This window comes from Scomber japonicus, chromosome 21 (genome assembly GCF_027409825.1).
Source record: "Scomber japonicus isolate fScoJap1 chromosome 21, fScoJap1.pri, whole genome shotgun sequence".
In the NCBI taxonomy this organism is placed as follows: domain Eukaryota; kingdom Metazoa; phylum Chordata; class Actinopteri; order Scombriformes; family Scombridae; genus Scomber; species Scomber japonicus.
In genome coordinates this window covers 21757247-21784222 of record NC_070598.1, presented here as the reverse complement: position 1 = coordinate 21784222, position 26976 = coordinate 21757247, and the positions used below count along the sequence as shown (strand labels likewise).

General features: G+C 39.2%; 1 protein-coding gene across 1 annotated transcript; it reads left to right on the top strand.

Moving 5' to 3' along the window:
- Positions 1–8559: 8559 nt before the first annotated feature.
- On the top strand, positions 8560–25438 carry LOC128382362 (kinesin-1 heavy chain-like). The gene is made up of 25 exons (XM_053342358.1): positions 8560–8688; positions 12635–12722; positions 12830–12903; positions 12994–13098; positions 13190–13238; positions 13330–13385; positions 13897–13984; positions 14999–15123; positions 15528–15632; positions 15790–15935; positions 16573–16721; positions 17325–17524; positions 19483–19551; positions 19894–20100; positions 20185–20328; positions 21635–21823; positions 22051–22168; positions 22725–22780; positions 22866–22975; positions 23062–23163; positions 23251–23311; positions 23946–24017; positions 24653–24757; positions 24882–25089; positions 25344–25438. Exons 1-25 carry the CDS (start codon positions 8560–8562, stop codon positions 25436–25438), a joined length of 2850 nt encoding a protein of 949 aa, XP_053198333.1.
- Positions 25439–26976: the final 1538 nt, after the last annotated feature.

Below are 26976 nucleotides of genomic sequence, written 5' to 3'. Positions count from 1 at the left end.
TGTTATTATTCCTCTTTAAGACCTCAATCATAATCTGACATTATTACACACATCATCCAGTATGAGCTCAGATAGGAAAAATCACCCGTTTTAACCACTCACAGCTGTTTCTAACGTAATGTCTGGTCCCTTTTATGGTTTTGATGTAATGTGTCATCGTGCTTTGTTGAAAGTTCAGGACACAAAAGTCATGCTGTGGTGCAATCAGCTAACCACAACTGTAGTTAGAAATTTTAGGAAAAGAAAAACAGGCCCAATAACCATCCTGCCGTAAAAAGATCTGAGTCCAACACTGATAAGCTATCACTCTCAGATTACTCATGTCATATACAGTATATTGCCCCTTATGTCACAAGCGCCTTATCAAATATGCATATAGACTTTCCCCTTTTTGTTCCACAAGAGTTCTCAAAGTATAAAAATGTGGACTTGATGTGGAATTCTCTGTTCAGGGTTAAATTTGTGTTTATGTTTAATTCATGACTTATTTCTTGATATGATGCATAATCAGGAGGCCTAGATTTTGCAACATAAACTTGCTCAGTTATAGAAAACACTGGATAAGCAGGTGTTTATAGGACAAATTAAAATAGAAAGAAAAGTTTCACATTCCACATATTCTCATTCATAATTCTCACATCAGTCCTGTAAACATGCTTTATGACTTTATGATATATGGCTGTGTACTAGTGTAGCCTTGGCCCTGTTGAATCTGATTTGGATGTGAATGATTTAACTTTGGCGCCAGTGAGAAACCAGAGATTAAACCTGCAGCAAAGGTCAAAGGTCAGATGGGCAAACAGTTGATGACTCAGCTCATTTTTAATGCCAATGTGAAAGTTTTAAATGAATCAACTTGCTTAGACCATTAGTAAGTATATTGCTTTATGATTAGAACTGAAAGTGAATAGATATCAGTGATGGTAGAAAGTAAATGAAGCTGACTGGAAATCCCTGATAGTGAGAAAGCCTGTGGCTTGTTCCCCCCTTCATCCTTCAAATGGTTTGATCCATTGGTCTCGTACTTTGCTTTCCACAAAAGAAATGCCAAACCATTCTAATTTAAAAGGTTAAACAAATCAATTTGAAAGTGAATCATTTGTTTTCTGCAGCTTCACCACCAGAATCCATTCATGCTAAAGTTATTGTTAACACTTAATTTCCAGGTCTGTTATGTCCTCATAATTTCCTAATAATCTATTGAAAGTTTCCTGGAAGAAGCAAAATACAGACAATAAGTTGTTGTTTTGGTTACTTATAATCAGCTGTGTTGAGTTTATTATTGATTTTCAGAAGAAAAAAAAATGTTTAGTTTAGTTATATGTATCATTCAATTGGAAGATTTGTATTCTTCATATATGTTGAGATGTATCTATGTAAGTTTGTCTGTGGACATATTTTACATTTTCTAACGTAGAATTTGGATTTATCTAGGAGTGTTCCAACCGATCACATTCTCATCATTAGAATCAAATCACATGTTCCTTCCAGTTTCAGTTCCAGGAAACTTGTTAGACAATTGGAAATTATTAGAAATTTACTGACCCATAAAATAAAGTGTCACCTAGGGACACAAATCCCCCGTTCTGCACACTCGCACCAGTGCTGCTATCATATGCTCCTCGAGGAATTATATGGAAAATGCTGCAGGGCAAATTCAGAACTGATGGTCTCAAATGGTTTTCCAGTGATAGGACTGTTAATGCTCACTAAACTGTAGAAATTGACCCCACAAAGAAACTTAAATATTTAGTGGAACCACTCAGTTTAGATTGCCTGCTTCTATTTCTTTCCCTTTTGTCTTCTAATCTATCACCTGTTTTGGGAACTTGGCTCACATTGTTAAGTTACCTAGAACTGGTGTGTGCTGTCTATCTTTTAGCATCCACACACAATAGACCCAGTATGTTAAAATCAGCTCAGGTCTCATGCTGAGATTAAATCAGCTATATTTAGTGTCCCTGTGGTGGAAAAGATTTTAAGTGCCCACAGTGATTCCTAACATTAGCTTCATTAGACCTTTTTGAGTGAAAAATACATTTACTCCCAGGTTTCATGCTGACAACGGCATACAAATTTAGAGCATCACAAGGCAGAAAGGTCTTTAATTTAATTCAGGCCTTTTGGCCTCTGGTGATGCTAATGCAGGGAGGAAAGCATTCTCACATCACAGGAGTCATACTCCTAATAACCTTTTACTGCTCATGAGTGAAGAATCGGCAGAGAGTTTGTAGTGACCTAGCTATGCACAGACTCACATTGCTGCCTCTGAAACAGATGAGGCAATATCTGGGTTGGCTGCTTGAATATTTAATGAGTGGAATTTTAATGAGCTGATACAGTACGAGAATGTCATGCGTTTTAAAGATGTTAACTTCTTTTTTTTATATATTTCTTGACTGATTTTTTAAAATGTTGAATCACTGAATATTTTATTTTTTTTATGCTTATTGAAAGGTTGTAACGTGGCTGTGTTTAAACCTTAGCTGGTGTTCATAGCTGATGTTCTAAACACATCAAGTTGATGTTGAAATGATGATGACCATTGACTCATGTTTCACATAATGCAGATGTTATTTAGAGACTCGCTGGTCTGAATTTTTGTTGCCAAGAACCGTTTTTTGTTGTTGTTTGCGGCTAGTGTTCAATTAAGGACGGGAAAAAGCAGGAAAAGACATTGCAGAAAAATGAGAGAGGAGTTCCAACTTCCAGCGTCTGCACTTTGACTGCTTTGTTTGCTGACAGTCGTGACTATGAATTGCTTGTTCCTGCTTTGCCAGCATTCACAAACTGCTCAGAAGAGAGAGGCAGAGAAGGGTTGAGGTGGAGGAGGGTGGAGGAGGGTGGAAGAGGTGGGATTCAGGGGGGGGGGAAATTGTTCGTTTTAGAGATGAACATCCTCAAAGAAGCGCTTCTTCAGCCCCCGGAGACCGTTACTTAGCAACCGGATGCCACGTTGCCAAAACTAGGTCCTGTCTTAGATTTTTTTTTTTCTTCCTCTCTTTTATTTTCACTCACTCATGGGGTAACAACCCACCCTCACTTCTTGTTTGTCTACCCACCTTTCTCTTTCACATTCATTTTTTTCTCCATCTCTTTCTCCCCCTCTTTCTATGACTGACTCAACTCCCAACAGGGGTTTTACACTTCTCAGAAAGGCAACGGTTTTTTGATCTACTTTTCGTTGCTCTGTCGTTTCCCATTTTTCACAGCGTGAATCTCTGCCCTCTTCTCTCCCTCTATCTCTCTTTCAGTTTATTGTGAGTCAGGTTGAGGCCTGGAGGACAAGCTCACTGGTGCTTCTGCAGACCCCCCCCCCCCCCCCCCCACCAAATATTTCATCTTCTCTTCTCTTCTCTTCTCTTCTCTTCTCTTCTCTTCTCTTCTCTTCTCTTCTCTTCTCTTCTCTTCTCTTCTCTTCTCTTCCCTCCTCTCCTCTCTTCTCCTCTCCTCTTTGAGGTCATCTTACATGTTTTTGGAGCCAGGACTGAAGTTGCCACGGCAACCCCTTTAATAAAAACTTTAATAACAGACAGATAGAGGTCCTGAATACCTCTCTTTAGCTGCTTTGTGAATGCTGACTCTGCTGTCTTGCTGTGCCCTTCACCTGCTCAAAGAAAAACAAATATCCATCTTAATGCTGTATTGTGAGTATATCCGATATTTATTGTTATGTATGTATATCGTTGATGCATGGACCTCTGTGCATACTGTAATTTGAGCTCTCAAACACATATTTATGGGTCTTAATCTAGAGAATGTACTTACTGTAGGAATAATTTATATTTTCTATCCGTTAAGGACAATATGCCATTTTTAGGAGGTCAGTCGGTGTTGCAGAAATAAAAGCTCCTCTGAGTTCTCTCCGTGCTGTAAAGCGTGATGGTGCACTTCTGTTAAATGACTCCCCCACCCCCTCCCTCTCTGCTCCCCTCCCCTTTCTTTTTTTTTTTTTTTTTGATTGACTGTGTGAAGCCTGTGTCAGTGTTTTACAGTTCCATTTCCCCTGCATCAGTGCTCGGCACTGATTGAATGTGTGTGTGTGGGTGTGTGTGTGTGTGAGGGTGGGAGTGAAAGTGTGATTTTGTTTGTGTGTGTGTCTGCAACATGGTTTACGGCTTCAGCACTTGTTTAATGCTGCAGTTTCTATGGAATAAAAAAAGTGTACATCCATAATGACTCTAATTTCATTTTTTAAATAACCATTATCTTTTGGTGCTATTGCAAATTAATCATTTTAAATGTTTAATCCTCTCTGCATGCATTTCATTTTGCCTGTATTCAAAGTATATTATCTGAAACTAATGTATCCCATGCACAATACACTCCTGTTGCTCAGTTTTATGTTATTACAGAAATATTGTTTGATACATAAGTGCATGAGTGCCAAGACTCCTCCATTGCTGCACATATTTGAAAGTTTCTACTGCCCCCTAATGGCTGCACTAAGATGCTGCATACAACATCCTTCTGCTGCATGCTGTAGCCCAGAAAGTCATACACTCTCCTATTTATGAATATTTTAATTTTTACAAATTGTGACGTGGGTATAAAATATCTATCTATCTATCTATCTATCTATCTATCTATCTATCTATCTATCATACATACATTTATCACACATATTTCAAATGTATCCACCTCATCACTGTTTTTTACAGTTTTGCAACACGTGTCACATTGTTTTAGAGAGAGTGTATCAGACTGGACTCAAGCACAGACAGTCTTAATATGGAACAGACAGAATGAGTCCACTCAGACATAAAAATAATAAAACAGTGCTGTCTGATGATTAGGCACTTTTTATGCAGTGCACTTAAATACAGCATTATGTAGTCACTATATAAAACTCCAGAAAGAGAGGCAACCAGGACCACTACAGAGACTGGAGTGACAAGACAAGCAGAGACATCTAAACGAAGCGGAAGCAAAGCAACAACAACAACAACAATTCACACTCATTTACATTGTTCAGCTTGATGAGTCATGCTTTTGTTCTGAAAGTGTTTCTAGGGGTGAGGGCTTGGTTCTGGATGCTTTATGAACCTCACTTTAGACTCACTCAGACAGATTAGTGTAACCCACATAGCAGAGAGTTCCAGAATGAGAGAGGAAAAAAATAGAAACAAATTAGAGATTGTTGTCAATTTATTTTCACTCAGAGTAATGAGTATTACCTAAAAAAGACGATCTTTGATATCTGTGAAAAGACTGACAAGCCAGTGTTGACCAATCAGGGATTATTTAATGCAGAGAGTTCCGCCCCCCTTCTCCTGTCTTGTGAGTGAGTGCACGTCTATATTTCTTTCTTTCTTCTGGTCTGTATGGAAAGAGGAGGAAGAGTGAGCGGAGGGATATTGTGAACGGAGACGATAAGTTGGATGACAAAAACGGAAGAAATTGAAGGCATAGGGCTCATGTTACGTTATATTGAAGTCCACTTTGAGTCCGGTACTAGTGAAGTACTGTCAAAAACGGGCATTAGCATAGTCGCTAGCCGCAACGCTAGTAGCTCGAGCTAATAGCCATTGGCTTTGACAGTGACTGTGCCTCCTTCGCGCGCTTTTCCATACAGCTCTGTGGAGCAGGTAATTCAGCCAACTAAAAGATTTTATAATTAATTTATGGTGAGAGCTAATTTATTTGTGAGTTTTATAGTAAGTATTTGTGCTCTTGTTATACGTTTTTGGTTTTTAGAAACTTTTTTTTTTCCTGAGCACCGCCATTCTGTGTCAGTGCTCCCAGCCTGTAACATGAGATTTCTTTCCAAATGAGTTTTCATGTAAATTTTGTAGGAATTTGTATTTGTATCTTTGTCGAGCTATTTTTTTTTATTTGTACTGTTGCATATTTTGTTAACTGAATTTTATATGCAGTCAATATGTTAAAATGTAATATGAAAGTTGAAAGGACCTAGCAAAAAGTGTAAAGCTTACAGTGTGATTTAATATTTTATTTGTATTTGAAGATTCATGTTATGCACTTTGTGTGTTATGGACTACTGCTAGGACAGATGGTAGATAATTGGAACTTATATTTCTTTGACACTGTTGGTGATGGGTCAGGTTTTTTGTTGTAGTTGTTTGTTTTCCTTGGATTTGGATCTTCCAGTGATGTTGATGGCGAGCCTTCCCACCTGGATCTAGAGCGGAAGAGAAACAGTATCACCAGACACTACCAGTGGCTACTGAACGTATCCTAATTCACCCTGTGGGGTGGTAGGCCGCCTGCTGCAAAACCCTCTCACACTCAGTCCCCCTGATCAACACACCAACACACCATCCCCCATTTGACTCTGACTCTGACTTGACCTTTTTATTTTTTTTCTTCGTGTGGAACTGAGAACTGAGTGGCAGGATATTTCCTGAAGAGTATTTTGTATGCATCATTGATTGTTCTTTTAGCCATGTTGTAGAAGTGAATTTGATTTATAGAGAAGCTTGATTTGCATAAAAGTAATGGCAAATTCAGGTTATAATTGAGATATTGATAATTAATGTGAAACTGAGCAATTGCCAATGTGATATATTCTTCTGTGATTTAATACAACCAGTCTTATCAGTGAGTGGTACCAATATTTGTGATTTTGTTTTTTTAATTCTTATTTTTTACTTACTCCAGCAGTCAAACCTAGTGGTCCATTATCTACTATAGTATTTCCACCTATTATTGATCAAAGGGGTGTTACATTAGCAGCCATGATTGGTCAAATGTAGATATTGTTACATGTAGTATGAACAAATATAATCTACTAAAGCCGATAGCTTGAAGTTGTTGTCACAGGTATTGTAGTCTTTGAAGTAGCCTATAGGAACAAGAAGAGCACAGTGGCATGTGTTGTTTATTTGTTCTTACCAGAATGGATCAAAATTTTGTTTGTTACATTTTTTATGATGTGTATAAAATATTTAGCTCAAATTTCAAATCAATGAGAAATTATCATGTAAAAAGATAACTGTGCACTCCCACCTGTATACAGTTTTAAAATGTATTTCTTTGTGTTTAGAAGAAATAGGAAATAAAAAACTAACTCTTTTAGTTTACGTTCCACCAGCATATTGGCATTGTAGTTAGCATACAGTGTTCACAAATGCTGATTACCATTTGCTACAGCATTTATAAACCCCAGCTGGCATATAAAACTGTATTAAATCATCAAATGGCAGGGAAAGTGAGACGAATAATGACCTCATCGGCTCTCCATAGACATGGTTTGTCAATCTGTGAAAAGAAACACACACACACACACAAACCAATCCAATATCCCTTAGAATTCCACATGACATGATTTACATTCATTGCCAAGTTTGAGTGCCAATAGAGGAACTGCAGCCAACAAAAATAATAGAAGAATAACAAGTCAATTTGTGAGATGACACTAACATGACAATTGAACCTCAGTGCAGGAATCATAATGCTAATGTAAGATTATTGATATAAATGTTTGAACTCATGATAAAATATAGAAAAATAAAAACTAGTGTGTGATCAGTCCACAGGGTAGCGCCACAGACAGTGTAACAGAGAAAGAAGGGTCATTTCTGTTATTTTTAGTACTCAGTGTCACATCACATAATCCTCTTGTCTTATCCTCTTAAGTGTAACATTTTTTAACTAGGATCCAGTTTTTCCTCATCATCAGTCATATTAGACAGGTGTCAGCTGTCTGTCCCATTTCTGCTGGGCCACTAGATACACCACCCAAAAACACCCTCTGTTTGTCCTCAACACACCACTGCTCTCTCTACCGTGAAGTGTGTGTTTCAAACTAGTTATAATGATTAAGATTTATTACATTATGAAGTGAAAGCCAAGTAAAGCTCTGTATTTTAAATGGAAGAAAGACAGGTGGGATTAGTTGATACAATAGAAAACCATTAACATTTAAAATATATCCTCTTCCACCATCTCATTTACAGAGGGACCAGGAACACCTGATGATTTCCATTAAACTGAGCAACCAGGTTTATCCAGGTGAAACTCTATGAAAGCAACTGTTCCATCTGGAGCTGACTTTGACCTCTGACCTATACACTTTGTCCACACTGATCAATAGTTTCTCAGATCATGAAGTCCCATGTGACTGTTCTTATGACATGTGCTCCAAACCATCATTTAGTCCCGCCCTGCTCACAGCAGGCTTTTTATTCATTCAGTGCACCAAAGTGAACGCCTTGCAACTATCTCGAGTTTAATGCTTTTTATGCTTTTTGTGAGGCTGTACCTCATTTTTTATTTATTGTGCGCCTTTTTAACAAAACTATATACATTTATATTGAAACTATGGGATATTTTTTGTAACAATACCAATTAACAAGGAACTTCATACCTGGCCTGACAGCTGTTCTCAGGAGGCGATCAGTTTCGTCATTTAGTCATTTTTGTCGATATGATTTGTAGTTGTATCGGTGAAAATAGTTTTGAGGACTACTCCAACGCAGTCTCCTAGTCACCTGAAGTATCAGCTGTGTCAGGGGCCTTCCCTTTGGCTCCCTGCTGGTTCGGTGTCTGTGGCTGTAACGGGAGGACGGGGCTCTCCATCCATCCACAGCGGCAGAGATGACTGATGCGGCGGCGGAGACCACTATCAAGGTGGTGTGCCGTTTCAGGCCGCTAAACAGTTCGGAGTTGGCCCGGGGAGACAAGTACATCCCGAAATTTCAAGGGGAAGACTGTGTGGTGATTGCGGTGAGTGTGTGGAACTATTCAGACAGTCTGCTCTCATCATAGTAAATGATGTGAACCAGAGTAGTGAACGCAAAGACCAACTTTTCATTCAGTGAAAAACATAATTGCCGAAAATAACCAATAAGTGTGCTTCTCTGTATTATGTTGTCATTCAGAAATGTTTCTCCTCGAATTACAAAAACCAATGAAACACGTTAAGTTTGATGGAGCTGACGCAGTAAAGTGTTGTGTAAGCCACTGGACCAAACATAATGAACCTAACTTTGGTCAACAAATGTTACTTCACTCATCACTCTTTCTCTACAGTGCTCTCACGTTTAATCGTATTAGTGACACTCTATTGTAGAATTTATATGCCTTCAGTGAGGTCTAACTAATGTTAATTAGTTCCTCCATGGGTTTGTAAAGCTGTGCGTAACGGAGAGCCTCTGGATGGATTCTGCGCTTTTACGCACGGACTGAACTAAACTAGTAAACTAGTCCAGATCAGCTTTACATTGTCAGACCTGGCTCAACTTTATCAGTCAGCTGTACTTTGTCAGTTTTAGCTCAGCTTAATCAGTCTCAGCCTAAATTTGTCATTCTCAACCTCACCTACACTTCATAAACTCGTGCTGTACTTACCTAGTTTAGCAAGTTAATGTGTTTGAATGGGGTTATTATAAATCCAACATGCTAACATGTTAGTGTGCTGTGTAAACTGACAAAATACAGCTCGGGCTTAAGGATATTGAGCTAAACATTAAAAAGTTAGGCTTATAAGGTGAACCTGGAAAACAGAATCTAAGCTGCTCTAGAATGTCTTGTGAGTCAGTGAGTTAGTGAGGGAGGGAGGAAAGGAGAGGGAGGATGGGAGGGAGGAGGGACAAAAGCTTGTAAAAATGAACATTTGAATTACTGAGAAGAGAAACATGACAAATACTAATGCTTCTGTCAAGGCTCAATGGCTCACTGAATAATCTAATGATTATAAAAACGATGTGAATCATAGACTTTAGTTTTAGATCACTAGATCTCATTCCAGCTGAACACCAATGAGAGATTTTAGACTTACATGTTATATGTGTTACACCAAATAAGGGAATACATTCTGGAAAAATACTGTTCATCCCTGAAGCTGTCCTGGAGGCTTGTTGGAGCACACACCTTACTTCACTTCACTTTATGCAGTGTTTCCCTATTGACTGTATATAAATATGGACATCATGACACTACCCCAAAAGTGAACCCAAAAAATCAAAGTACACGTCATATATATATTTTCCCAAAGATAATTTCTGTCATTTTATGTAGTATAAGTACTCCTTTTTCTGATACGTTTTAATTAGTTATCTAACAGTATAAAAAGGGGGTGTGGCTTCACAATTGACATCTGTGATAGCTGCTCTTAAACCTCTGTCATATGGCAGGCCAGCTGAGGGGGCGTGACATGCAGGCCTACTCTACTGTTCAGAGTCTGGCTGCAGATGATGTCATACAAGCAAGATGGCACTTCCTGGAAAGCAGATATTTTGGCTTGACTTTTGCATAGCAGTAGGAAGTGGACACATGTTGACCAAATGTATATACAGTCAATGGTTTTCACTTTCATTTATTACTTATCTGTATTCTGAAGTTCATTTTTATCCCTGTGTGAGTATGGTGCAGCAGTCTTTTCCGGGTGATTGTTATGGTTGTATAACAGCAGCATCTCACTGAAAAAGATCACTCTCCTTGACTATGAACCCCTGATGTCTATGACCATAGAAGATCTCAAGAATGAAAGGCTGCTTTGTTCATAGGTTTTAACTCTCAGTCACAGGACGACTGATATTCAGTAACTTCAAGTGGAAAAGTTTGGATGTAGTGGTGCTCTGTTCAGTCATTGTAGATCATATCAAAGACTATATCAGGCTTGGTCAAAGATACATTATATGCAGATTTTTTTTTCTGACACAATATTTTTGAGCATTTTGCAGACCTCACTGCCAAAAAGAAAATTCTATTGGTTCAAAACTAGTCCCAGCTCAAGTGTTTGTGGCCAGCTCAACCTCTAAGGCCCCCAGAAGTCAGTTGTAGTGACACAGCTTTCAAGAGACTGGTGGCTTAGTTTTAGTACATCAGTTTTTATAAGGCTAATGGAGGTAGTATTGAAGGAGAAAAGCTTGGCAAAAAGCAGGGAGCGTATTATCCCCAAAGAGAAGAATGCCTTGAATATCACTACCATCACAAGACTGGCCAACTGGAAACTATTTTCAAGAGATTTGTTTTTTTCCTCACAACATCAAAGTACAAATCTTGTCAACATGACTAATGGCAGGATGCTCCATCTATGGTCACCATGGCCATGGAACTGATCACCAGTGGATCCAAATGGCTGGTAGAAGGAGAACGCCTTCAGTTCGGACCACAACTATCTCCCGTCCATGCATGTATGGATTACACGACCAAACTGACCATCAAATGTACAAAACGGCTCCTGGAAAACTTAATTCCAGGATAACGTGGGCATGGATTTAAACCCAGCAAGTCCAGGACCATTTCATTCATCAGAAGAAAGCTCAAAAACCAAAGACTCCACACTGTTAGAACACTCATACCAATGGTGTCAGTGATGCCTGTAAAGAGCTTATAACAGTGGTACAATGCAAGCCTTATCGACTCAGACCACCCATTGCTTACTCTGGTCTGAGTCCTTAAGGTTGAGTGTAGGGGTGTTGTGGTCATGTCAACCACCAGGCTGCAGAAAGGGTTGGGTCACTGCCAGAGGCTGCTGAGCAAAGCAGCAACTTGCTAAATGGAAAGGACAACAACTGGGATCAAGTGGAGAGGGGTTCACCTGGGATAACAGATGTCACAGTTGAGGCCTCCCGAGGTGTTGTGGTCCTATCAAACACCAAGGAAGGAGGGCCTGATGACCCCAATGAAGCATTTACCCCTTCCCCTGAAAGCTTAAACCATCATCATCGCCTCATTTTAAATGTTCTTTGTGTTTCTACTTGGATTTCATATGTGTTCTTCTACTCTTCCAGGTCACAGGTTAAAACCAGATGCAAACTGTGTTCAAGAATGCCCTGAACATAATTGTGCCAGTAAGCAGCTGCAGTAACATTGACTGAAAGTGTGAAATTTAGATAAAATAATCTAATCTAGCATTTCTGTGTCTGCCTGATTAAACATTCCATCCGTAAGCAAGACACAAACAGCTGCCAGCCATTGTTTTCCAGGCACATGCATTACATTATAATATTTAAAAAAATGAGAATTGTGTGTGTGTTGATGGTATTTTTCTTGTGTAATGTAATGCAGTTATGTCATCAGGTTTTACAGCTGCACATTGGTCTTCATGCAAGAAGCCACATACAAACACATTTCCTCTTATTTTCTACGATTTGCTCTTGTTTTTATTTCTGGGATTCACCAATGTTTTCTTCAATCAACGTTAGAGTTATTAATACAATTATAAAAGTAGAGAATTATAATCCTATTAAAAAAAGGTTAGGAAATGTAGTATTTAATTGTGATGGCTGTTAAGTGACAATTAGCATGTTAGCAATTATATAATTGCTCATTAACTGTTAAAGCTTAATTAACCTAATAGATCTTGCACAATGTTGCATTTATACACGGGTCTGCGAAAGTGGTGATCACGCTGTTTTTCTGGCTAGTTATTAATCCCTGCTTTCTTTCAGTGGGTATAAATGACAAATTACATCACATTCACACTATCCAACACCCCATGAAGGTCACAAGTCCATACTGGAAGTCATATCATTCCCATGAATGGATCCTGACTGAGCCCTCTCCCCTATAAATCTATGTGCATAGATTGCCAAGCTGACGGGGCAAAAACTGAATAGCCCACCTGTCAAACTGAGTCAGTGAGATGCAGTCGATTTACAGTATGTGGGCCTAATGTTGTGTATCAGTATGTAAATTCTCTGTTATCTCTTCTTCTTCTCCACAGGGTAAACCATACCACTTTGACAAGGTCTTCGGGTCCAGTACGACTCAGGTGCAGTTCTACAATGCTGTGGCTCAGAAGATTGTCAGAGGTAATCTGTACAGTATGAAATATTTGTAGTATGTTGCACAGACTACACCCCTAGAAATACAGGTTTCATTCACCAAATGTGTGATGTCATTGTCTTGATGTGCACAGATGTTCTTGAGGGCTACAACGGCACTATATTTGCCTACGGGCAGACATCTTCAGGCAAAACGCACACAATGGAGGTAATAACACTGTGTGAGCTCTTCTGTTACAAAATACTGCAAATATGTTGTCCCACTTATACTTTATTTAATCATTATTGTCTCCTTAAGGGGAAACTGCATGATCCTGACATGATGGGAATCACCCCCAGAATTGTTGAAGACATTTTCAACTACATTTATTCCATGGATGAGAACCTGGAGTTTCATATTAAAGTATGTTTTCTTTCTTTAGTCAGGGGCTCAGATTAGGTTAAATGTCAGCAAAGCATGGTTGAATCTCATTAGAGTTTTTTTTTAATTGCAGGTTTCCTATTTTGAAGTCTATTTGGACAAAATCAGGGACCTGTTGGATGGTATGTATCTCTTATTATTGAGACACTGATGCCAGAACAGCATAATGATTCATTCAGATATGATTTATTTTACTTTCCTTGCTCTTCACAGTAAAAAAGAACAACCTTTCTGTGCATGAGGACAAAAACAGAGTGCCCTATGTCAAGGTAGGGGTTTCAGTTTTATTATGTGAATTTATTTAAAGTGCAGTATTGTTTCTGATTAACTTCCACTGAGTTTCACAGTCACATGTTTGTCCCTGCCAATGCATTATTTATGAATGGCATGACATGGGAGAATAGGATTGAAAACAATGTGATACTGTGATGTATAGGACTTGATGAGGTAACACATTATACAGCCTGCTCAGTGCAAACATCTACAAGCACTGTATTTAACACAATGTCTTTTTTTTTAAAGTCATATTGTACTCAACTATAAGTTTTAACATATATCATTAGATGCAGGGATAAAGAGTGACATTAACAATCATAAGAAAATGAAGTAATAAGATGTCTCTCTCCTCATAGTTCCCTTAAAATGCCTCCATGAAGGCATCAGCATGATACTGTATGTCATGGTTCTCTCTGCTTATAATTGTGTCTCTGTAAAGCCGGCCTGCCGCTGGGGTTGTGGAACAAAGTGTCTCTCTTGTGATGTGTGTGCGTGTGTCCTCAGGGGTGTACCGAGCGTTTTGTGTGCAGTCCTGATGAGGTCTTGGACGCCATAGACGAAGGCAAAAACAACAGAATCGTGGCTGTCACAAGTGAGTTCATACACTGCTGCCTCTCATGGGTTCAACCTCACCGAGTCTCCTGACTGCATCGAAAGTCCCTCCAGCCAAGGAGCTGTCTGGGCTTAACACATAAGCAGAGCAGAAATAAAACTCAAGTAAAAAAGTCAATGCAAATCCTGCACAATTAAACTGTGAAAAACACTGAACTTTAATCATATCATTTGGCCATGGCAGTTTTTTCATGCATTTTGAATTAATCCAAGAGTCCAGGATCTTCAACATCTTATTAAATAGGATAGTCACCAATAGTTTTTACAGGTTTAGGTAATATGTCTTTTTACAACTGATAAGTGTAGCACGCAGATCTATCTGTGACTTTTCACAAGCTGATTACAGTGAATTCTTATCCTGTGGAAATAGGTTTTTAGAACACATAATAATGTAGATGTAACTTCCATTTAAGGTAAAGCAATGATCAATGGTTGATGTAGCAGAGGCAGAGCAATGCTGACTTATCCTACACTTCCCATAGTGAAACTAATGTCTTTTTCTTAGAGCCTCTCTGCTTATTAATACCAGTTGTGTTGGTCTTACTGTTAGTGGGTTTGTATGAAATTTGGCTTAAGAAAACATATTCTTACATATGAATGATTGTAAGGATGCTGTCTGGAGGTAAATGCTTTGTGATGCAGTGATGCTGAGCCCAAGCATAATGGCCTTCAGGGGGAATAAAGTGTATCTTGTCTTCTTTTCTCTTATCTGCGAAAAATGTGTAGTCCTGAAACTCAAGCTGAGATACCCACGTGATGTGAACTGAATCATTTTATCAGACTTGATGAAGTTTCTCCTGCGTCACAGAAGACATTACACAACTGAGTGAATCGACAAAAAACTGGCAAAGTGCTCCTTTAAAACTATACACATCCTACAGTGATATCTTTGCATTAACTGATGTCCCATGGCGTGATGATGTATGTGTTTTATACAAAAAAACCCATAATATTTAATATGGTTTGCTTTATTGTGTTTCTTTGTGTGTGTCAGACATGAACGAGCACAGTTCCAGGAGTCACAGCATCTTCCTCATCAACATCAAGCAGGAGAACACTCAGACCGAACAGAAACTTACTGGCAAGCTCTACCTCGTCGACCTGGCTGGAAGTGAAAAAGTACAACTATATTTTGAGAATTTTTTTCTTATAGTAGTTTTTGATTGTTGGAGTGGGAATTAAAATCTTCAACTTGGTTATTTTCATAGTCTACTCATAGATGTGAATTGCCCTATTACTCTCATCCTTTTGCTTTTTTTTCTATTGCACCTAGAGGAACACTTTACCTTTATGTGTTGACAGCAATTGTGTAATAAAACTTTAATGACACACTCCAGCTGCCACTTCCTCTCAGCAGGGGACACACCACAGTAATCTGTCCATCAGTATAAAATGTTAATAAGCCAAGGATAGCACTACTGCATTGTTTGACTCTGATAATCGTGGCAGTAATACCAGTTGTGCAGAGTAATCCTGTAAAATTAACCATTGGTATGTGTTATATGTGTTCTTGTGTTTCAAAGGTGGGTAAAACTGGAGCAGAGGGCACAGTGCTGGATGAAGCCAAGATGATCAACAAGTCCCTATCTGCACTGGGAAATGTGATTTCAGCTCTGGCAGAGGGCTCGGTGAGACAGTCATCAGCCCTCCTGGGTGCAACTGGAACAAATCAATATGATCAACTGATGTACTTTGATATGTAAAACAGTGAGTGATAAACAGTGTGTTATGTAAAAGCTATTGTAGGCCCTGTGGATCGTAATTTATGTTCTTTTCCTGTGTCAGACCTACGTGCCGTACAGAGACAGTAAGATGACCAGGATCCTGCAAGACTCCCTGGGAGGCAACTGTCGGACCACCATGGTCATCTGCTGCTCGCCATCTGCTTTCAATGACGCTGAGACCAGGTCAACACTGCTGTTTGGACAAAGGTACACACACACACATAAAAACCTTATCTCCTCTGGTCAGCTTAAAACTAATGTTACAGCCACGCATCAGGTAACTTTGACAACAATAGATTACATTGAGTCTAACATGTGTGATATGCAAATCCATAAAAAATGATTTACCACACCGTGTAACAAACGTTATGTATAATCCATGTCAGATGTCCTACCTTTAAATCTATAGTGTGTTCAATAATAATCAAAAATGAAGTTGAGAATGACAATGAGATGACAATTGTGGAAGTTGTGTGAAACCAACAGTAACACAGCAAAAACAAACCAACAAACAAAACACACATTCCTAGCACTATAGAGGTCCAGGTTTCCCCTAATATGGGAATCCAGTGAGGTATTTTGCTGTTCTAGTACAATAAAAGCATATCCACACAGTCCTCAGTAACATTCCTTTTAAATACGGAATGATCTACACATATGATTAATAATCAGAGGGTCAGGCATCCCTGAATGATTCTCTGTAATGATGAAATGGCACCAAATTGATGACTTACAACATCTCTGAAACCTTTCAGCAGGTTCTGCATTGAAACCAACCTAAAAGTGTCTGCTGTTGATATTCTTAACAGGTGGCTATGCTTTTCTCACCTTTCTGTCCCATCAGGGCAAAAACCATCAAGAATTCAGTGTCTCTGAATATGGAGCTGACCGCAGAGCAGTGGAAGAGCAAATGGGAGAAAGAAAAGGAGAAGAACAAGACGCTGAGGAACACTGTCACCTGGCTGGAGAACGAGCTCAATCGCTGGAGGAATGGTGAGAACCACAGCCTTGAAACAATTATGACTTTTAGCCACAGCGCAACAGTCATTGATGTTATCTACTTGTTCATATAAGCAGTATCTCAGGTTTCTCAGCCTCTTTCAACATTCAAATGTATTCTGAAATGAAGAAGGAATATGGAGCCTGGTTTCAAACTTTTCCTTTCTACAGATGATCTGAACTGGTTTACAATGGTTCAGATGAAGTTTTGAAGTTATACTGTTCATAACCTTCAGTCATGATTTCTTGTCTTAGTTTTATAGAGCTGAATCACACACTGATTCTATTTTGAGCTAATGCAGAACATGGTTCAAGAAAGAGGCCTTTGTTATCATGTTAGCCTTGTCATAAAGAATATTGCCATAGTTCTCCCTATAATGTATCTTATTCATTTTAGAGATGGGAGTTTATGATTTCCCTCATTATGTCTAGTATTAAACATGTGATACTGACACTTGAAAGACAAACTTGATATGGAGTCTCGATTGTCCCAGGTCTTCCTCTTAAAACTAAATGTGTGACCGAGGGAGCAGCAGAGAGAGTGAGAGAACAGATATCAAGCACCCGCCACCACCTCTTCTCTGTCGCCCCCTGCAGGAGAGAGTGTGCCAGTGACTGAACAGTTTGACAAGGAGAAGGCCAAAGCAGAGGTGCAGGCGCTGGAGACTGCTACGAACAATGACAAGACACCACCCAAACCAGCCCTGACTACCGTACCCGGGGTCCAACTCACAGACGCTGAGAAAGCCAAGTATGAGGCAGAAATGGCCAAGCTCTACAAAGAGCTGGATGACAAGGTGAACAAGGATCCAATTTGGTTTACCAATATTGTCCCTGTCACATTTTCTAAGTGTTCACACCTCTTGAACCCACCCGTGTGTATTGACCCACTGCAGTATTTCAAGCCTGTGTTGCGGTTTTATTGCTCAGCTCAGAACAATGTCATTGATCTTGGCTGGTAGCAACTAATCACGCTAAGAAAATGTGAAAATGAGAATTGGACAATACATCAATGTCAAGTACAGTAAAGCATTAATACATAAACACTACAAAACTCCTATAAATATTCGATGTAACAGAGCAAATCAAGCTCATGCCATTCATAAACCAATCACATCGATATCACATACTGTGTAACATTAACATATGTATTAGTATATTGTACAAGACGTGCGTTAATCCACTGTATTCACTGATATGTTTTGATTTCTCAAGTGATTAATGATTGTATGTGATATGGTAGATACTCATACATGACTTACTAGACATGATGTGCTAATATTACAATAATATCCATTATCATTTAGCTCAAGTACAGCCTAACAGAGCTGCTAGCTTGGGTGTAGACTCTTAATCATGTTATTGCATCATAACAATGTCCCAGGCAATAGTAGCATTATCATCATAGAGAGATATGAAAGGCAGAGAAGAAAGCTAAGACTGAATAATTAATGCTTTGCACAGTAAAAAATCTTATGGACACGTTTTACACAACATGTATTCAGTGATATTCTATACATGCAAGTCTTCTTATGATATATACTGCATAGAAATGTCAGGGACAGTCAATCAGTCAGTGCCAGTCCCTTGAGTCCCCCCCCCCGTCATTGGATTAGGTCTCGTAGGGCACTGGGTGAGTGATTTATCAGAGACAACCACAGCTCCATAAAGCTGCTGTCATTATATTTTATTTCAGCACTGAGCCTTTCTATTGGAAAAACTAGAGTAGGAGGTTTTTCATGGAGCCAGTTAAATAGTATGCATTGTCTTAGAAAAGACCTGCAGCTTAAATCTATGTCAGTTCAAGGTTGACCCAGTAAAAGCTTCACTACATCTTAAAAAGTATTGCGCTTCAAAATCTCTTTGTCTTTATGTGGCCATATCTTTAATTGTCAATAGTTATTATGGAAAACTCCAGGTATTGATTTACTCTTACATATTTCGTTTTGTGGAATTAGTTACATTAAAAACTCTTACATACATTACATACATTTTTTGTAGGCATGTATGCAGAAGATTTAAAAGATAAAGGATGCTTTGCAAGTATAGAATCTAACACATCATTTATAGCCTTTAACATGTATTTCATCTTCAGTCTTGACTAAATCTTATAACAAACACAATCTTTCCTTTTCTCTCATGTTTGGTCCAATTCTGCTTTATAAACTGTAAATATCTTCACTACGAGAAAATTAATTCATACTTTAGGTCTGTACCATACCTCAAAACACTGTCCTCCTTCATGCACAGGGAGCATTTACTCTGGATTCCACGAATATTACCTTATAACCTGATAAAGAGTCATACAGGAATAAAAATCAAGACAATTTCACCTCATTAATCCAGGAATATCCATGAAAATATATATTGAAAATAAAAATGTAATTAATTAATTAAATGTAATTAAAAATATTTTCCAAGATCATTGCCAGATCATTTCACATGTATTACAACACCCATTGATAATGTTAATAATTGATGATTATTAATGGTTATATAAATCATGTCATAGTTTTTTTAAGTGATAAAATATTATTATTTATCATTATTATACATATTATTTTTACTAATATAAATACATTTTGCTAATATTGAAAGTGTCTACATTTCACTCATACCTTCTTACTTGTAGTATTTCTTTTTAGTCAGCAGATGGCACAGTTGGATGCTTTTCATTGTCGCTTTTATTTGCTGATGAGATGAATGAGTGATGTATTTCATTTCTCTTTTCCTCTCTGTCCTTCACTCCCTCCAGGACGAAGAGATCAACCAGCAATCTCAGATGGTGGAGAAGCTGAACGAACAGATTTTGGACCAGGAGGAGGTGACAAACCCCCCCCCCCTTCCCTTCCCCTCCCTAAAGTCCCCCACTGCGCCTCTGTCCTGTTAGCACAAACCCAGTCTGACGGCTGATGGCAGACCATTAGTAGCCCTGCAGGAGAGGTCAGATTGTTATTCACCCTTAGCAAACACAGGCGCCTTACCAGATTGCACACACAAGGTCAGTTTATGTACAGAAATGTATGTTGTAAATCAAACATTTAAGGCTTTCCTCTGATAAAAGGGAACACACACAAAATAAAAACATTTTCCCCTCTTTCAAATCTGAAAGCATTCCTCTGATCGTCACTGTCTTATTATCTGTGCTCACTGTCCTCGCCTGCAGCTCCTAGCCTCTACGCAGCAGGACCATAACACCCTGCAGACAGAGCTGAAGCGGCTGCTGGCAGAGAATGAAGCCTCCAAAGAAGAGGTGAAGGAGGTGTTGCAGGCCCTGGAGGAGCTGGCTGTCAACTATGACCAGAAGAGTCAGGAGGTGGAGGACAAAGCACAGGAGTTTGAGGCCCTCAGTGAGGAGCTGAACCAGAAATCTGTAAGCAGGTTCAAATTTGGACATCGTGACAGTGATGGTCACCTGGTGATGTGTTAACTCGGTTATTTTATAATCCCCCTCCAGAACTGCTTGACCTCCATTGACTCCGAACTGCAGAAACTCAAGGAGATGACCAACCACCAGAAGAAGAGGGTCACCGAGATGATGTCATCATTACTCAAAGACCTTGCTGAGATAGGCATCGCTGTGGGAAGCAACGACATTAAGGTTACCAGTCCCAGTTATCACAGATTGTTAGAACATGACTGCAATTTAAATATACTAGGAAGTGATAATAAAGAGACATTTGTTGATATGGACCATGGCTGTACATGCATCCTTTGGGCCACAAGCTTCCATGTTTCTAATGTGAAACATATATACATATCTGTTCTACACATTTTCAATCCATTTAGTTGAGACTTACTAATATTGTTGATGGATGTGTCAATTAAGTGAAGGGATAGTCTATAAAAATTGCCCAGAGCACAAGGTGATGTCTTAAAATTGTTTATGCTCAACCAACAGTCTAAAACATAAAAATATTAAATTTATAATGATATGTTTCAGAGAATTCCTGCAAATCCCAGCATCTGTTCAGCTTTTCTCTGATTCAGTTAAACTATATATCAATCCACTAATTGATTATTTGTAGAAATATGATCATGTGAGTAAAGACTGTGACTGTCTGCTTTTATCCAGTAATCAATCCATCTACTTTGTCCAAGTCAGCCTGACACTAATTTGCAGCTCTGTGCACCAGCTGTGGAGGGTTCAAGTGAAGGAAATGAATGCCCGATTTGATCTTCCTGACCAGAATACAGCAGATGGCTTAATTATGAAAATGAAGTGACATTCTGTCGTTGTGTAATGTGTAATTGCCTCACAATATTGAAGTTCCAAGTGGGAACTTATTAAATCTAGAAGGCGAGTCGCTCACTGTCCCTTCCACTTCTTATTTAATATGTCAAGAGATTTCAAGAAGTTTTATTGTCACATGCACAGCAACACAGCAGATGGCGACAGTGAAGGCAGTGAAATTTAGCTTCCTCGATCTCTAGTTCTAATTAGAATATAAATAAAAGGGAATAGAAAGGGAAAGGGAACTATAATGATTCAAAAGATTACCAGACAGTGTTGCCAATAGGTCTAAAACAATGAATCAATTTTTAAGACGTTATGATTAATTTGCAAGTAATTAATTAATATAATAATTGAATTTTATAAGAAAAATAATTGTTTTTTTTCAATGCTTTGTTTATTGAATTTTTAAATTGAAAACAAACACAATCCCCCTGTATCCCGCTATAACAGTCTCAGCAATAAGAAAAACATTAAAAAAAAAAAAAAGTAGTGTATCCAGTATAATTCATCATCATAAGTGTTAGATGCAACCATATTTGCCAGGGACTATTATCATTCATGGGATTATTGATGAGTGATGAGTAATAATTGGTAAAGATCCTGTATTTCAAACATGCATTCAAATTCATGCAAAATGTCACTAAAGGACAACTCTGTTTTCTGGACCCAGCAACAGGAGAGCACTGGCCTCATTGACGAGGAGTTCACCGTGGCTCGTCTCTACATCAGCAAGATGAAGTCAGAGGTGAAGACGATGGTGAAGCGCAGCAAGCAGCTGGAGAGCTCCCAGGCCGAGAGCAGCCAGAAGATGGAGGGAACTGAGAGGGAGCTGACTGCCTGCCAGCTGCGCATCTCCCAGGTCACTGCAGCTTTCCTCTGCTGCCTCTGCCATCATGGATACTGTCACCATAGTGACAAACATGGTGGTTAATTAAAATGGCGGATGCGGTCATCAGTCAAATGGCAGCTTTATAATGAGCTGATGGCTTTCTGCTCTACTGTAACACCGTCCATTGGTTTAAAGAGAGCTTCCATGGAGATGTGTGAGCTTTAGATTTACACTTCTTTCTCTGCTTTTTTTTCTAGTATGAAGCTAAAATCAAGTCCCTGACAGACAACCTCCAGAATGTGGAGCAGAAGAAAAGACACCTGGAGGAAAATGTGGACTTTCTCAATACAGAGATAGTGAGAATCAAAGCCCAAGGTGACCACAATGCTCCATAAGAAATGCTTGTAATTAACGCTTTAATGGTCTTCACCACTATTTGGTAGAGCATATTTTTAAGTTGATCTCTCTTCAGCACTCGTCCAAAAGAAATCCCCTTTTCAGGCGGCTCTCTTCCAGCAAGTTTTCATACTTCATGTTTTTCTAGTATTGTTTCAGGGGGCTTACACAGTGATACAGTCAGTCAGTAAAACACATTCTACTAATTAGTTAAAAGTCCATTACTGGTAAAGGTTGAATATTTCTATGGAATTCTAAGTGTGTCTGGTTCAATTTTTAATCCTAGATCTGGTTCTAAAAAGATGTAAATCCATACATAACCACTTTGGTTCTTTTTGTTATTTTTGAAGATAAATGGTCATCTTAGCCATCTGTTATAAGTTCAAACTTTTAAAAATTGTGTATGTATGTGTAAATAATTATGTTATGTGCTTGAAAGAACTCAAATAAAAAATGCATTGCTTCTGCAGCAGGATTCACAGAATGCAAGCGAAACCTCTTCACTGTCATCTTTTTGATTTCTGTCTCCCTCCAGATAATGTAAACGCCATGGAGATGGAGAATGAGATCCAGTCCGCCAATGAAGTCAAGGTAATGTACTAGTGTACAGTACAGTCAGAGCATCATCTTAGATGCCAACTTGAAATTATGACCAGATGTGTTTGTCTTTCTTCAGGAAGCTGTGGAGAAGCAGATCCAGACTCACCGAGAGGCCCATCAGAAGCAGATCAGCAGCCTGAGAGACGAGCTGGACAGCAAGGAGAAAGTCATCACCGAGCTGCAGGAGTAAGACACCATGTGGACCCAAACGCTTATCTCTCTGTGTGAGCTTTTATAATGCGGTGCTGATACTGTCTGATATATCTGTGCAGTCAGAACCAGGAGATCATACTGGAGCAGGAGAGGCTGAAAGTGGAGCACGACAAGCTCAAAGCTTCGGACCAGGAGAAGAGCCGTCAGCTGCAGGAGCTCACGTAATGCCTCAACCTTTCAGTCAATGGACAAAAATACAGGTTTATGGTCACAAATGCTATCATTAACTTTCATTTCACATCCTGCAGGGTGATGCAGGACAGGCGGGAGCAAGCCAAACAGGATTTGAAAGGACTGGAGGAGACTGTGGTCAGTTATGGACATGTGCAATTTTCTTTCATTTAGTACTGATATATGTTTTTCCCCCCTCCAGTTGTATCAACCCATGTGTATGGTTTTGTTTTTATTTCCACATGTCTTGATATATTGGTTTCTGATATTCCTGTCAATAGAGATTAATGGAATTTCGTTTAAAGTGAGCGTATTAGTTTTGAAGAAAGGGTTGGTTCATGGAAAACCAGTAAATCTTTGCATCCTTTCAGGATCACGCAACTGGGCTCTTAAATATAGTACAAAGACGGTTAAATAAAAGTTAAATAAAATGCAGAAATGTGTAGCACATACAGGAGTCCACAATGAACTGAAAAGACAACCTGTCACAATCACAAGAGGGTCTGTCTAAGTTTCAATTCCACTATTTCTATTTCTTAAACTACCTTTTAGTCTACAAAGCATATGATGATTAGCTGACTTATGTTTACTGCTGTGAGCTGTCTATTCTATTCACTGCTATTGCACGTAGATGGCAGTAATCCAAGAGGTGGATATCCCAACCCCTGAACAAATAAATTGTGGGTGTAATTTGGGTGACCCTTTAATGTCTGCAACCTGTTTTTTGCTTTGTTGTTGTCTGAGCCGAGCTTCCTTCCTTGCATTCACACAGGCCCGGGAGCTGCAGACACTCCACAACCTCAGGAGGCTTTTTGTCCAAGACTTGTCTGCCAGACTCAAAAAGGTAATAAGAGTTGCCATGGTAAATTATTACCTTAATCGCCCTCCTGTAATCTGGTTCCGTTTGTGATTTAATCTCCCGTCTGATGTGGTATCACATGAGCTCTTGTTGACTACGACCGTATCCTTTACCTGGAATGAAGCGAGCGAGCCCCATATTTCGCTCGTGCACCGCCTGTACTCCATTTAATTTGCACTGTGATGAAATTTTAATGAATCCAGGGAACACAACAGAAAGTGTCTGCAATAAGTAGGCCATCTGATTCTTCAATGGTAGCAGCTGTAAATTAGGGACTCGGGGCCTCGGCGTGGCACTCATCTCCAGCCCTCAGGCTCTTGGGCTGGATGAGATAAACAAAAGCAGAGAGCAAAGCCGGCTTTCCTGGAAGACAGAGGGAATATTCCATGGTGTCGCAACCATCCAAAATCTGCTACTTATCATCTCATTTAGACACAAATAGGACTTCTTTCAACAGATCTTCCTTTTTAGACTCTGAGCACTGTGTTTGATATTCTCATAGATAGTAACTGAGTGCAGCAAATGATTAACACTCAGGGAAAGTGGTGAATAAATGAATGCAGGAGTAAAACATGGATTGATGTAGGCGTATAAATAATCTGTGTTTTGTGTCTGAGCAGAATGCTAAAATGGATTCAGAGGACTCAGACGTCACTGCAGCCCAGAAACAGAAGATCTGCTTCCTGGAGAACAACCTGGAGCAGCTCACCAAAGTCCATAAGCAGGTAAATATACTGTATGTATGTGCTGTAACTTCTTCCTACAAGTGACTTTCAGCAGCTTTTCTTTGTCAAGGCTACATGCTCTGTCTCCTCTCAGTCTCTCTGTTATCTGTTTCCCTCTGTGTAGCTGGTACGGGACAATGCCGACCTACAAAGTGAGATTCCTAAAATGGAGAAGCGCCTGAGGGCCACTGCTGAGCGGGTGAAAGCCCTGGAGGGCGCTCTGAAGGAGGCCAAAGAGAGCGCGGTACGGGAGCGCAAACGCCACCAAGAAGAGGTGGAACGCATTAGAGAAGCCTCCAAGCCCAAGAACATGGGCAGGAGAGCCTCAATAGGTGAGTGACAAACACACATATAAAAGTATTTGCTAAAAAATGGGTACAAAGAAACAATTAAAAGTTTAAGTGAGCATCTTGAGATTCACTGTTTGTTTGTTTTTATATTTAAGAAAGTCAAAATTCTGTATTCTGTGTTAAGTTCAAACTGAGTCAAAAAACAATATAAATACATTGAATAACAAGACAAAATAATGATATCTTAATCTTTAATTTGTGCTTAACCCATGCTATCTCTCGACATCCAACCCCAGCCAAGCCCATCAGGCCAGGCCAGCTGCTGGGTGCCTCCCCCTTGATATCCGGCAGGTCCAACCTCATTAACAACCAGTCAGGCATCTCGGAATGAGGAAACAACAGGCAAGAGAAGAATACACGCTTCTATTTCATTGCCATCACTTCTTCAATAATCTAACAACAGTAATAATAGTAATAATAATAATGTGTGTTGTAGTTGTAGTTTCATTTATTTTGTCCTCTGTTTCCTCCCACAGCTAATGAGGATGGCACATACCCACACAAGAAGCCAAAGCCCTATACCCAGAGATGTTTCCAATCCAAAAAACACAAGGCTTTGACCTGGAACCGCTGTGCCACTCTTGCAACATCAAAGTGTGTATATACTGTATATAAGTACAGCCTGAGTACTGCAATTACTCCCTCAAGCTTCTGGCTTTTGCAAAGAAAACACATTAGTGCCCCCTGCAAAAATCCTCTGTTTTCTTTCCACATGCACACTTCTCCATGTGAGATATTAGCCTGCACTGTGCCAACATGAATGCACACATATAAGACCTTGATGGCCTCCAGGATGTGAAAAGAAACGACTGTCTTTCTCTGCAGTTAAAAGTGGCCTTGTTTGAATAGTTCTCAGGGGATTCCTTTGGTTGTAGCACAGATTGTGGATTGTGCACTTGGTTACATTATGGTAAAAATATAATAGGATGCAGATCATTTTAAAAAATTACATGCAGCAGCTGCAAATAACACAGATTAGACTATAGTGATGAACTATAATAGGAAATATCCAGTAACAGAGTACAGAGATCTCTTTGTGACACTCTTCTGCCTATGCACTTGTATTAAACCACTGTATTCATGATGTTTTAAGGGCTTCGCTAGGTGAGTTAAGAGCTGAGAGAGACACTATTTTGCAGAACATCTCACTTCAAATCACCTGTAGAACAAGAGCAAGATATTTTCCATTGTCTGCACACTCTGCCTTTTTTTTTTTTGCCTGGGCGATTTTTACTCCTCTGATCTCATTAGCGTTTAATTTTCTAAGTTTGCAACTAATTCCCCAGTTTCCCAGAGACTATTTGACTGAAGAAGCGCACTCTTGTCTATGGCTCTTTGGCAAATGGTGCACTGGGAATAGGTAGATAGGAAATGTTATTTATGGCTGATAGCTGGAGGCAGGTTTAACGTCTGTCAGCTCTGTTATAGTCGCCTTTTTTGCACTCCTGTCTCACCCTGTTATGTTATATTGACATCTTATGTTATTCACTTTAATAAAAAGAACACACCGAAGGTTATTATTGACGACTTATGTTACAAAACACCCTTTGCAAAGCAGATACACTTGCTGTCTGTTTCCATAAGGGGTTCCCTGCAGCTTCTGTAGAGGAAATAAATTGAAACTGGAAACTTTGCTGTGATGTGTGCTTTTATTTTGTATCTGAAGAGCAAACTGTATGAATGGAGTCAGGTAGCTGTTCTTTTATGTGTATGTGTTTAAAATATAGTTTTAAATGATTGTTAATTTGTGGATTTCTTTTTAAGAGCAGAAGGTCTTAAAACTACTAAATAAGAAACAGCTGTTCTTTTAAAAGAAAAATTATGAATTCATAAATAATTAGGTCTTTATGGTGTCTAATATGATTATCG

Excerpts from the sequence above, each read along its gene's own strand:
- LOC128382362 (XM_053342358.1), top strand. The coding sequence starts at position 8,560 with ATGACTGATGCGGCGGCGGAGACCACTATCAAGGTGGTGTGCCGTTTC. Across the intron at positions 15,633-15,789 it reads CAGCTCTGGCAGAGGGCTCG|ACCTACGTGCCGTACAGAGA; the intron begins GTGAGACAGTCA and ends TTCCTGTGTCAG. Across the intron at positions 23,164-23,250 it reads CGTCAGCTGCAGGAGCTCAC|GGTGATGCAGGACAGGCGGG; the intron begins GTAATGCCTCAA and ends CACATCCTGCAG.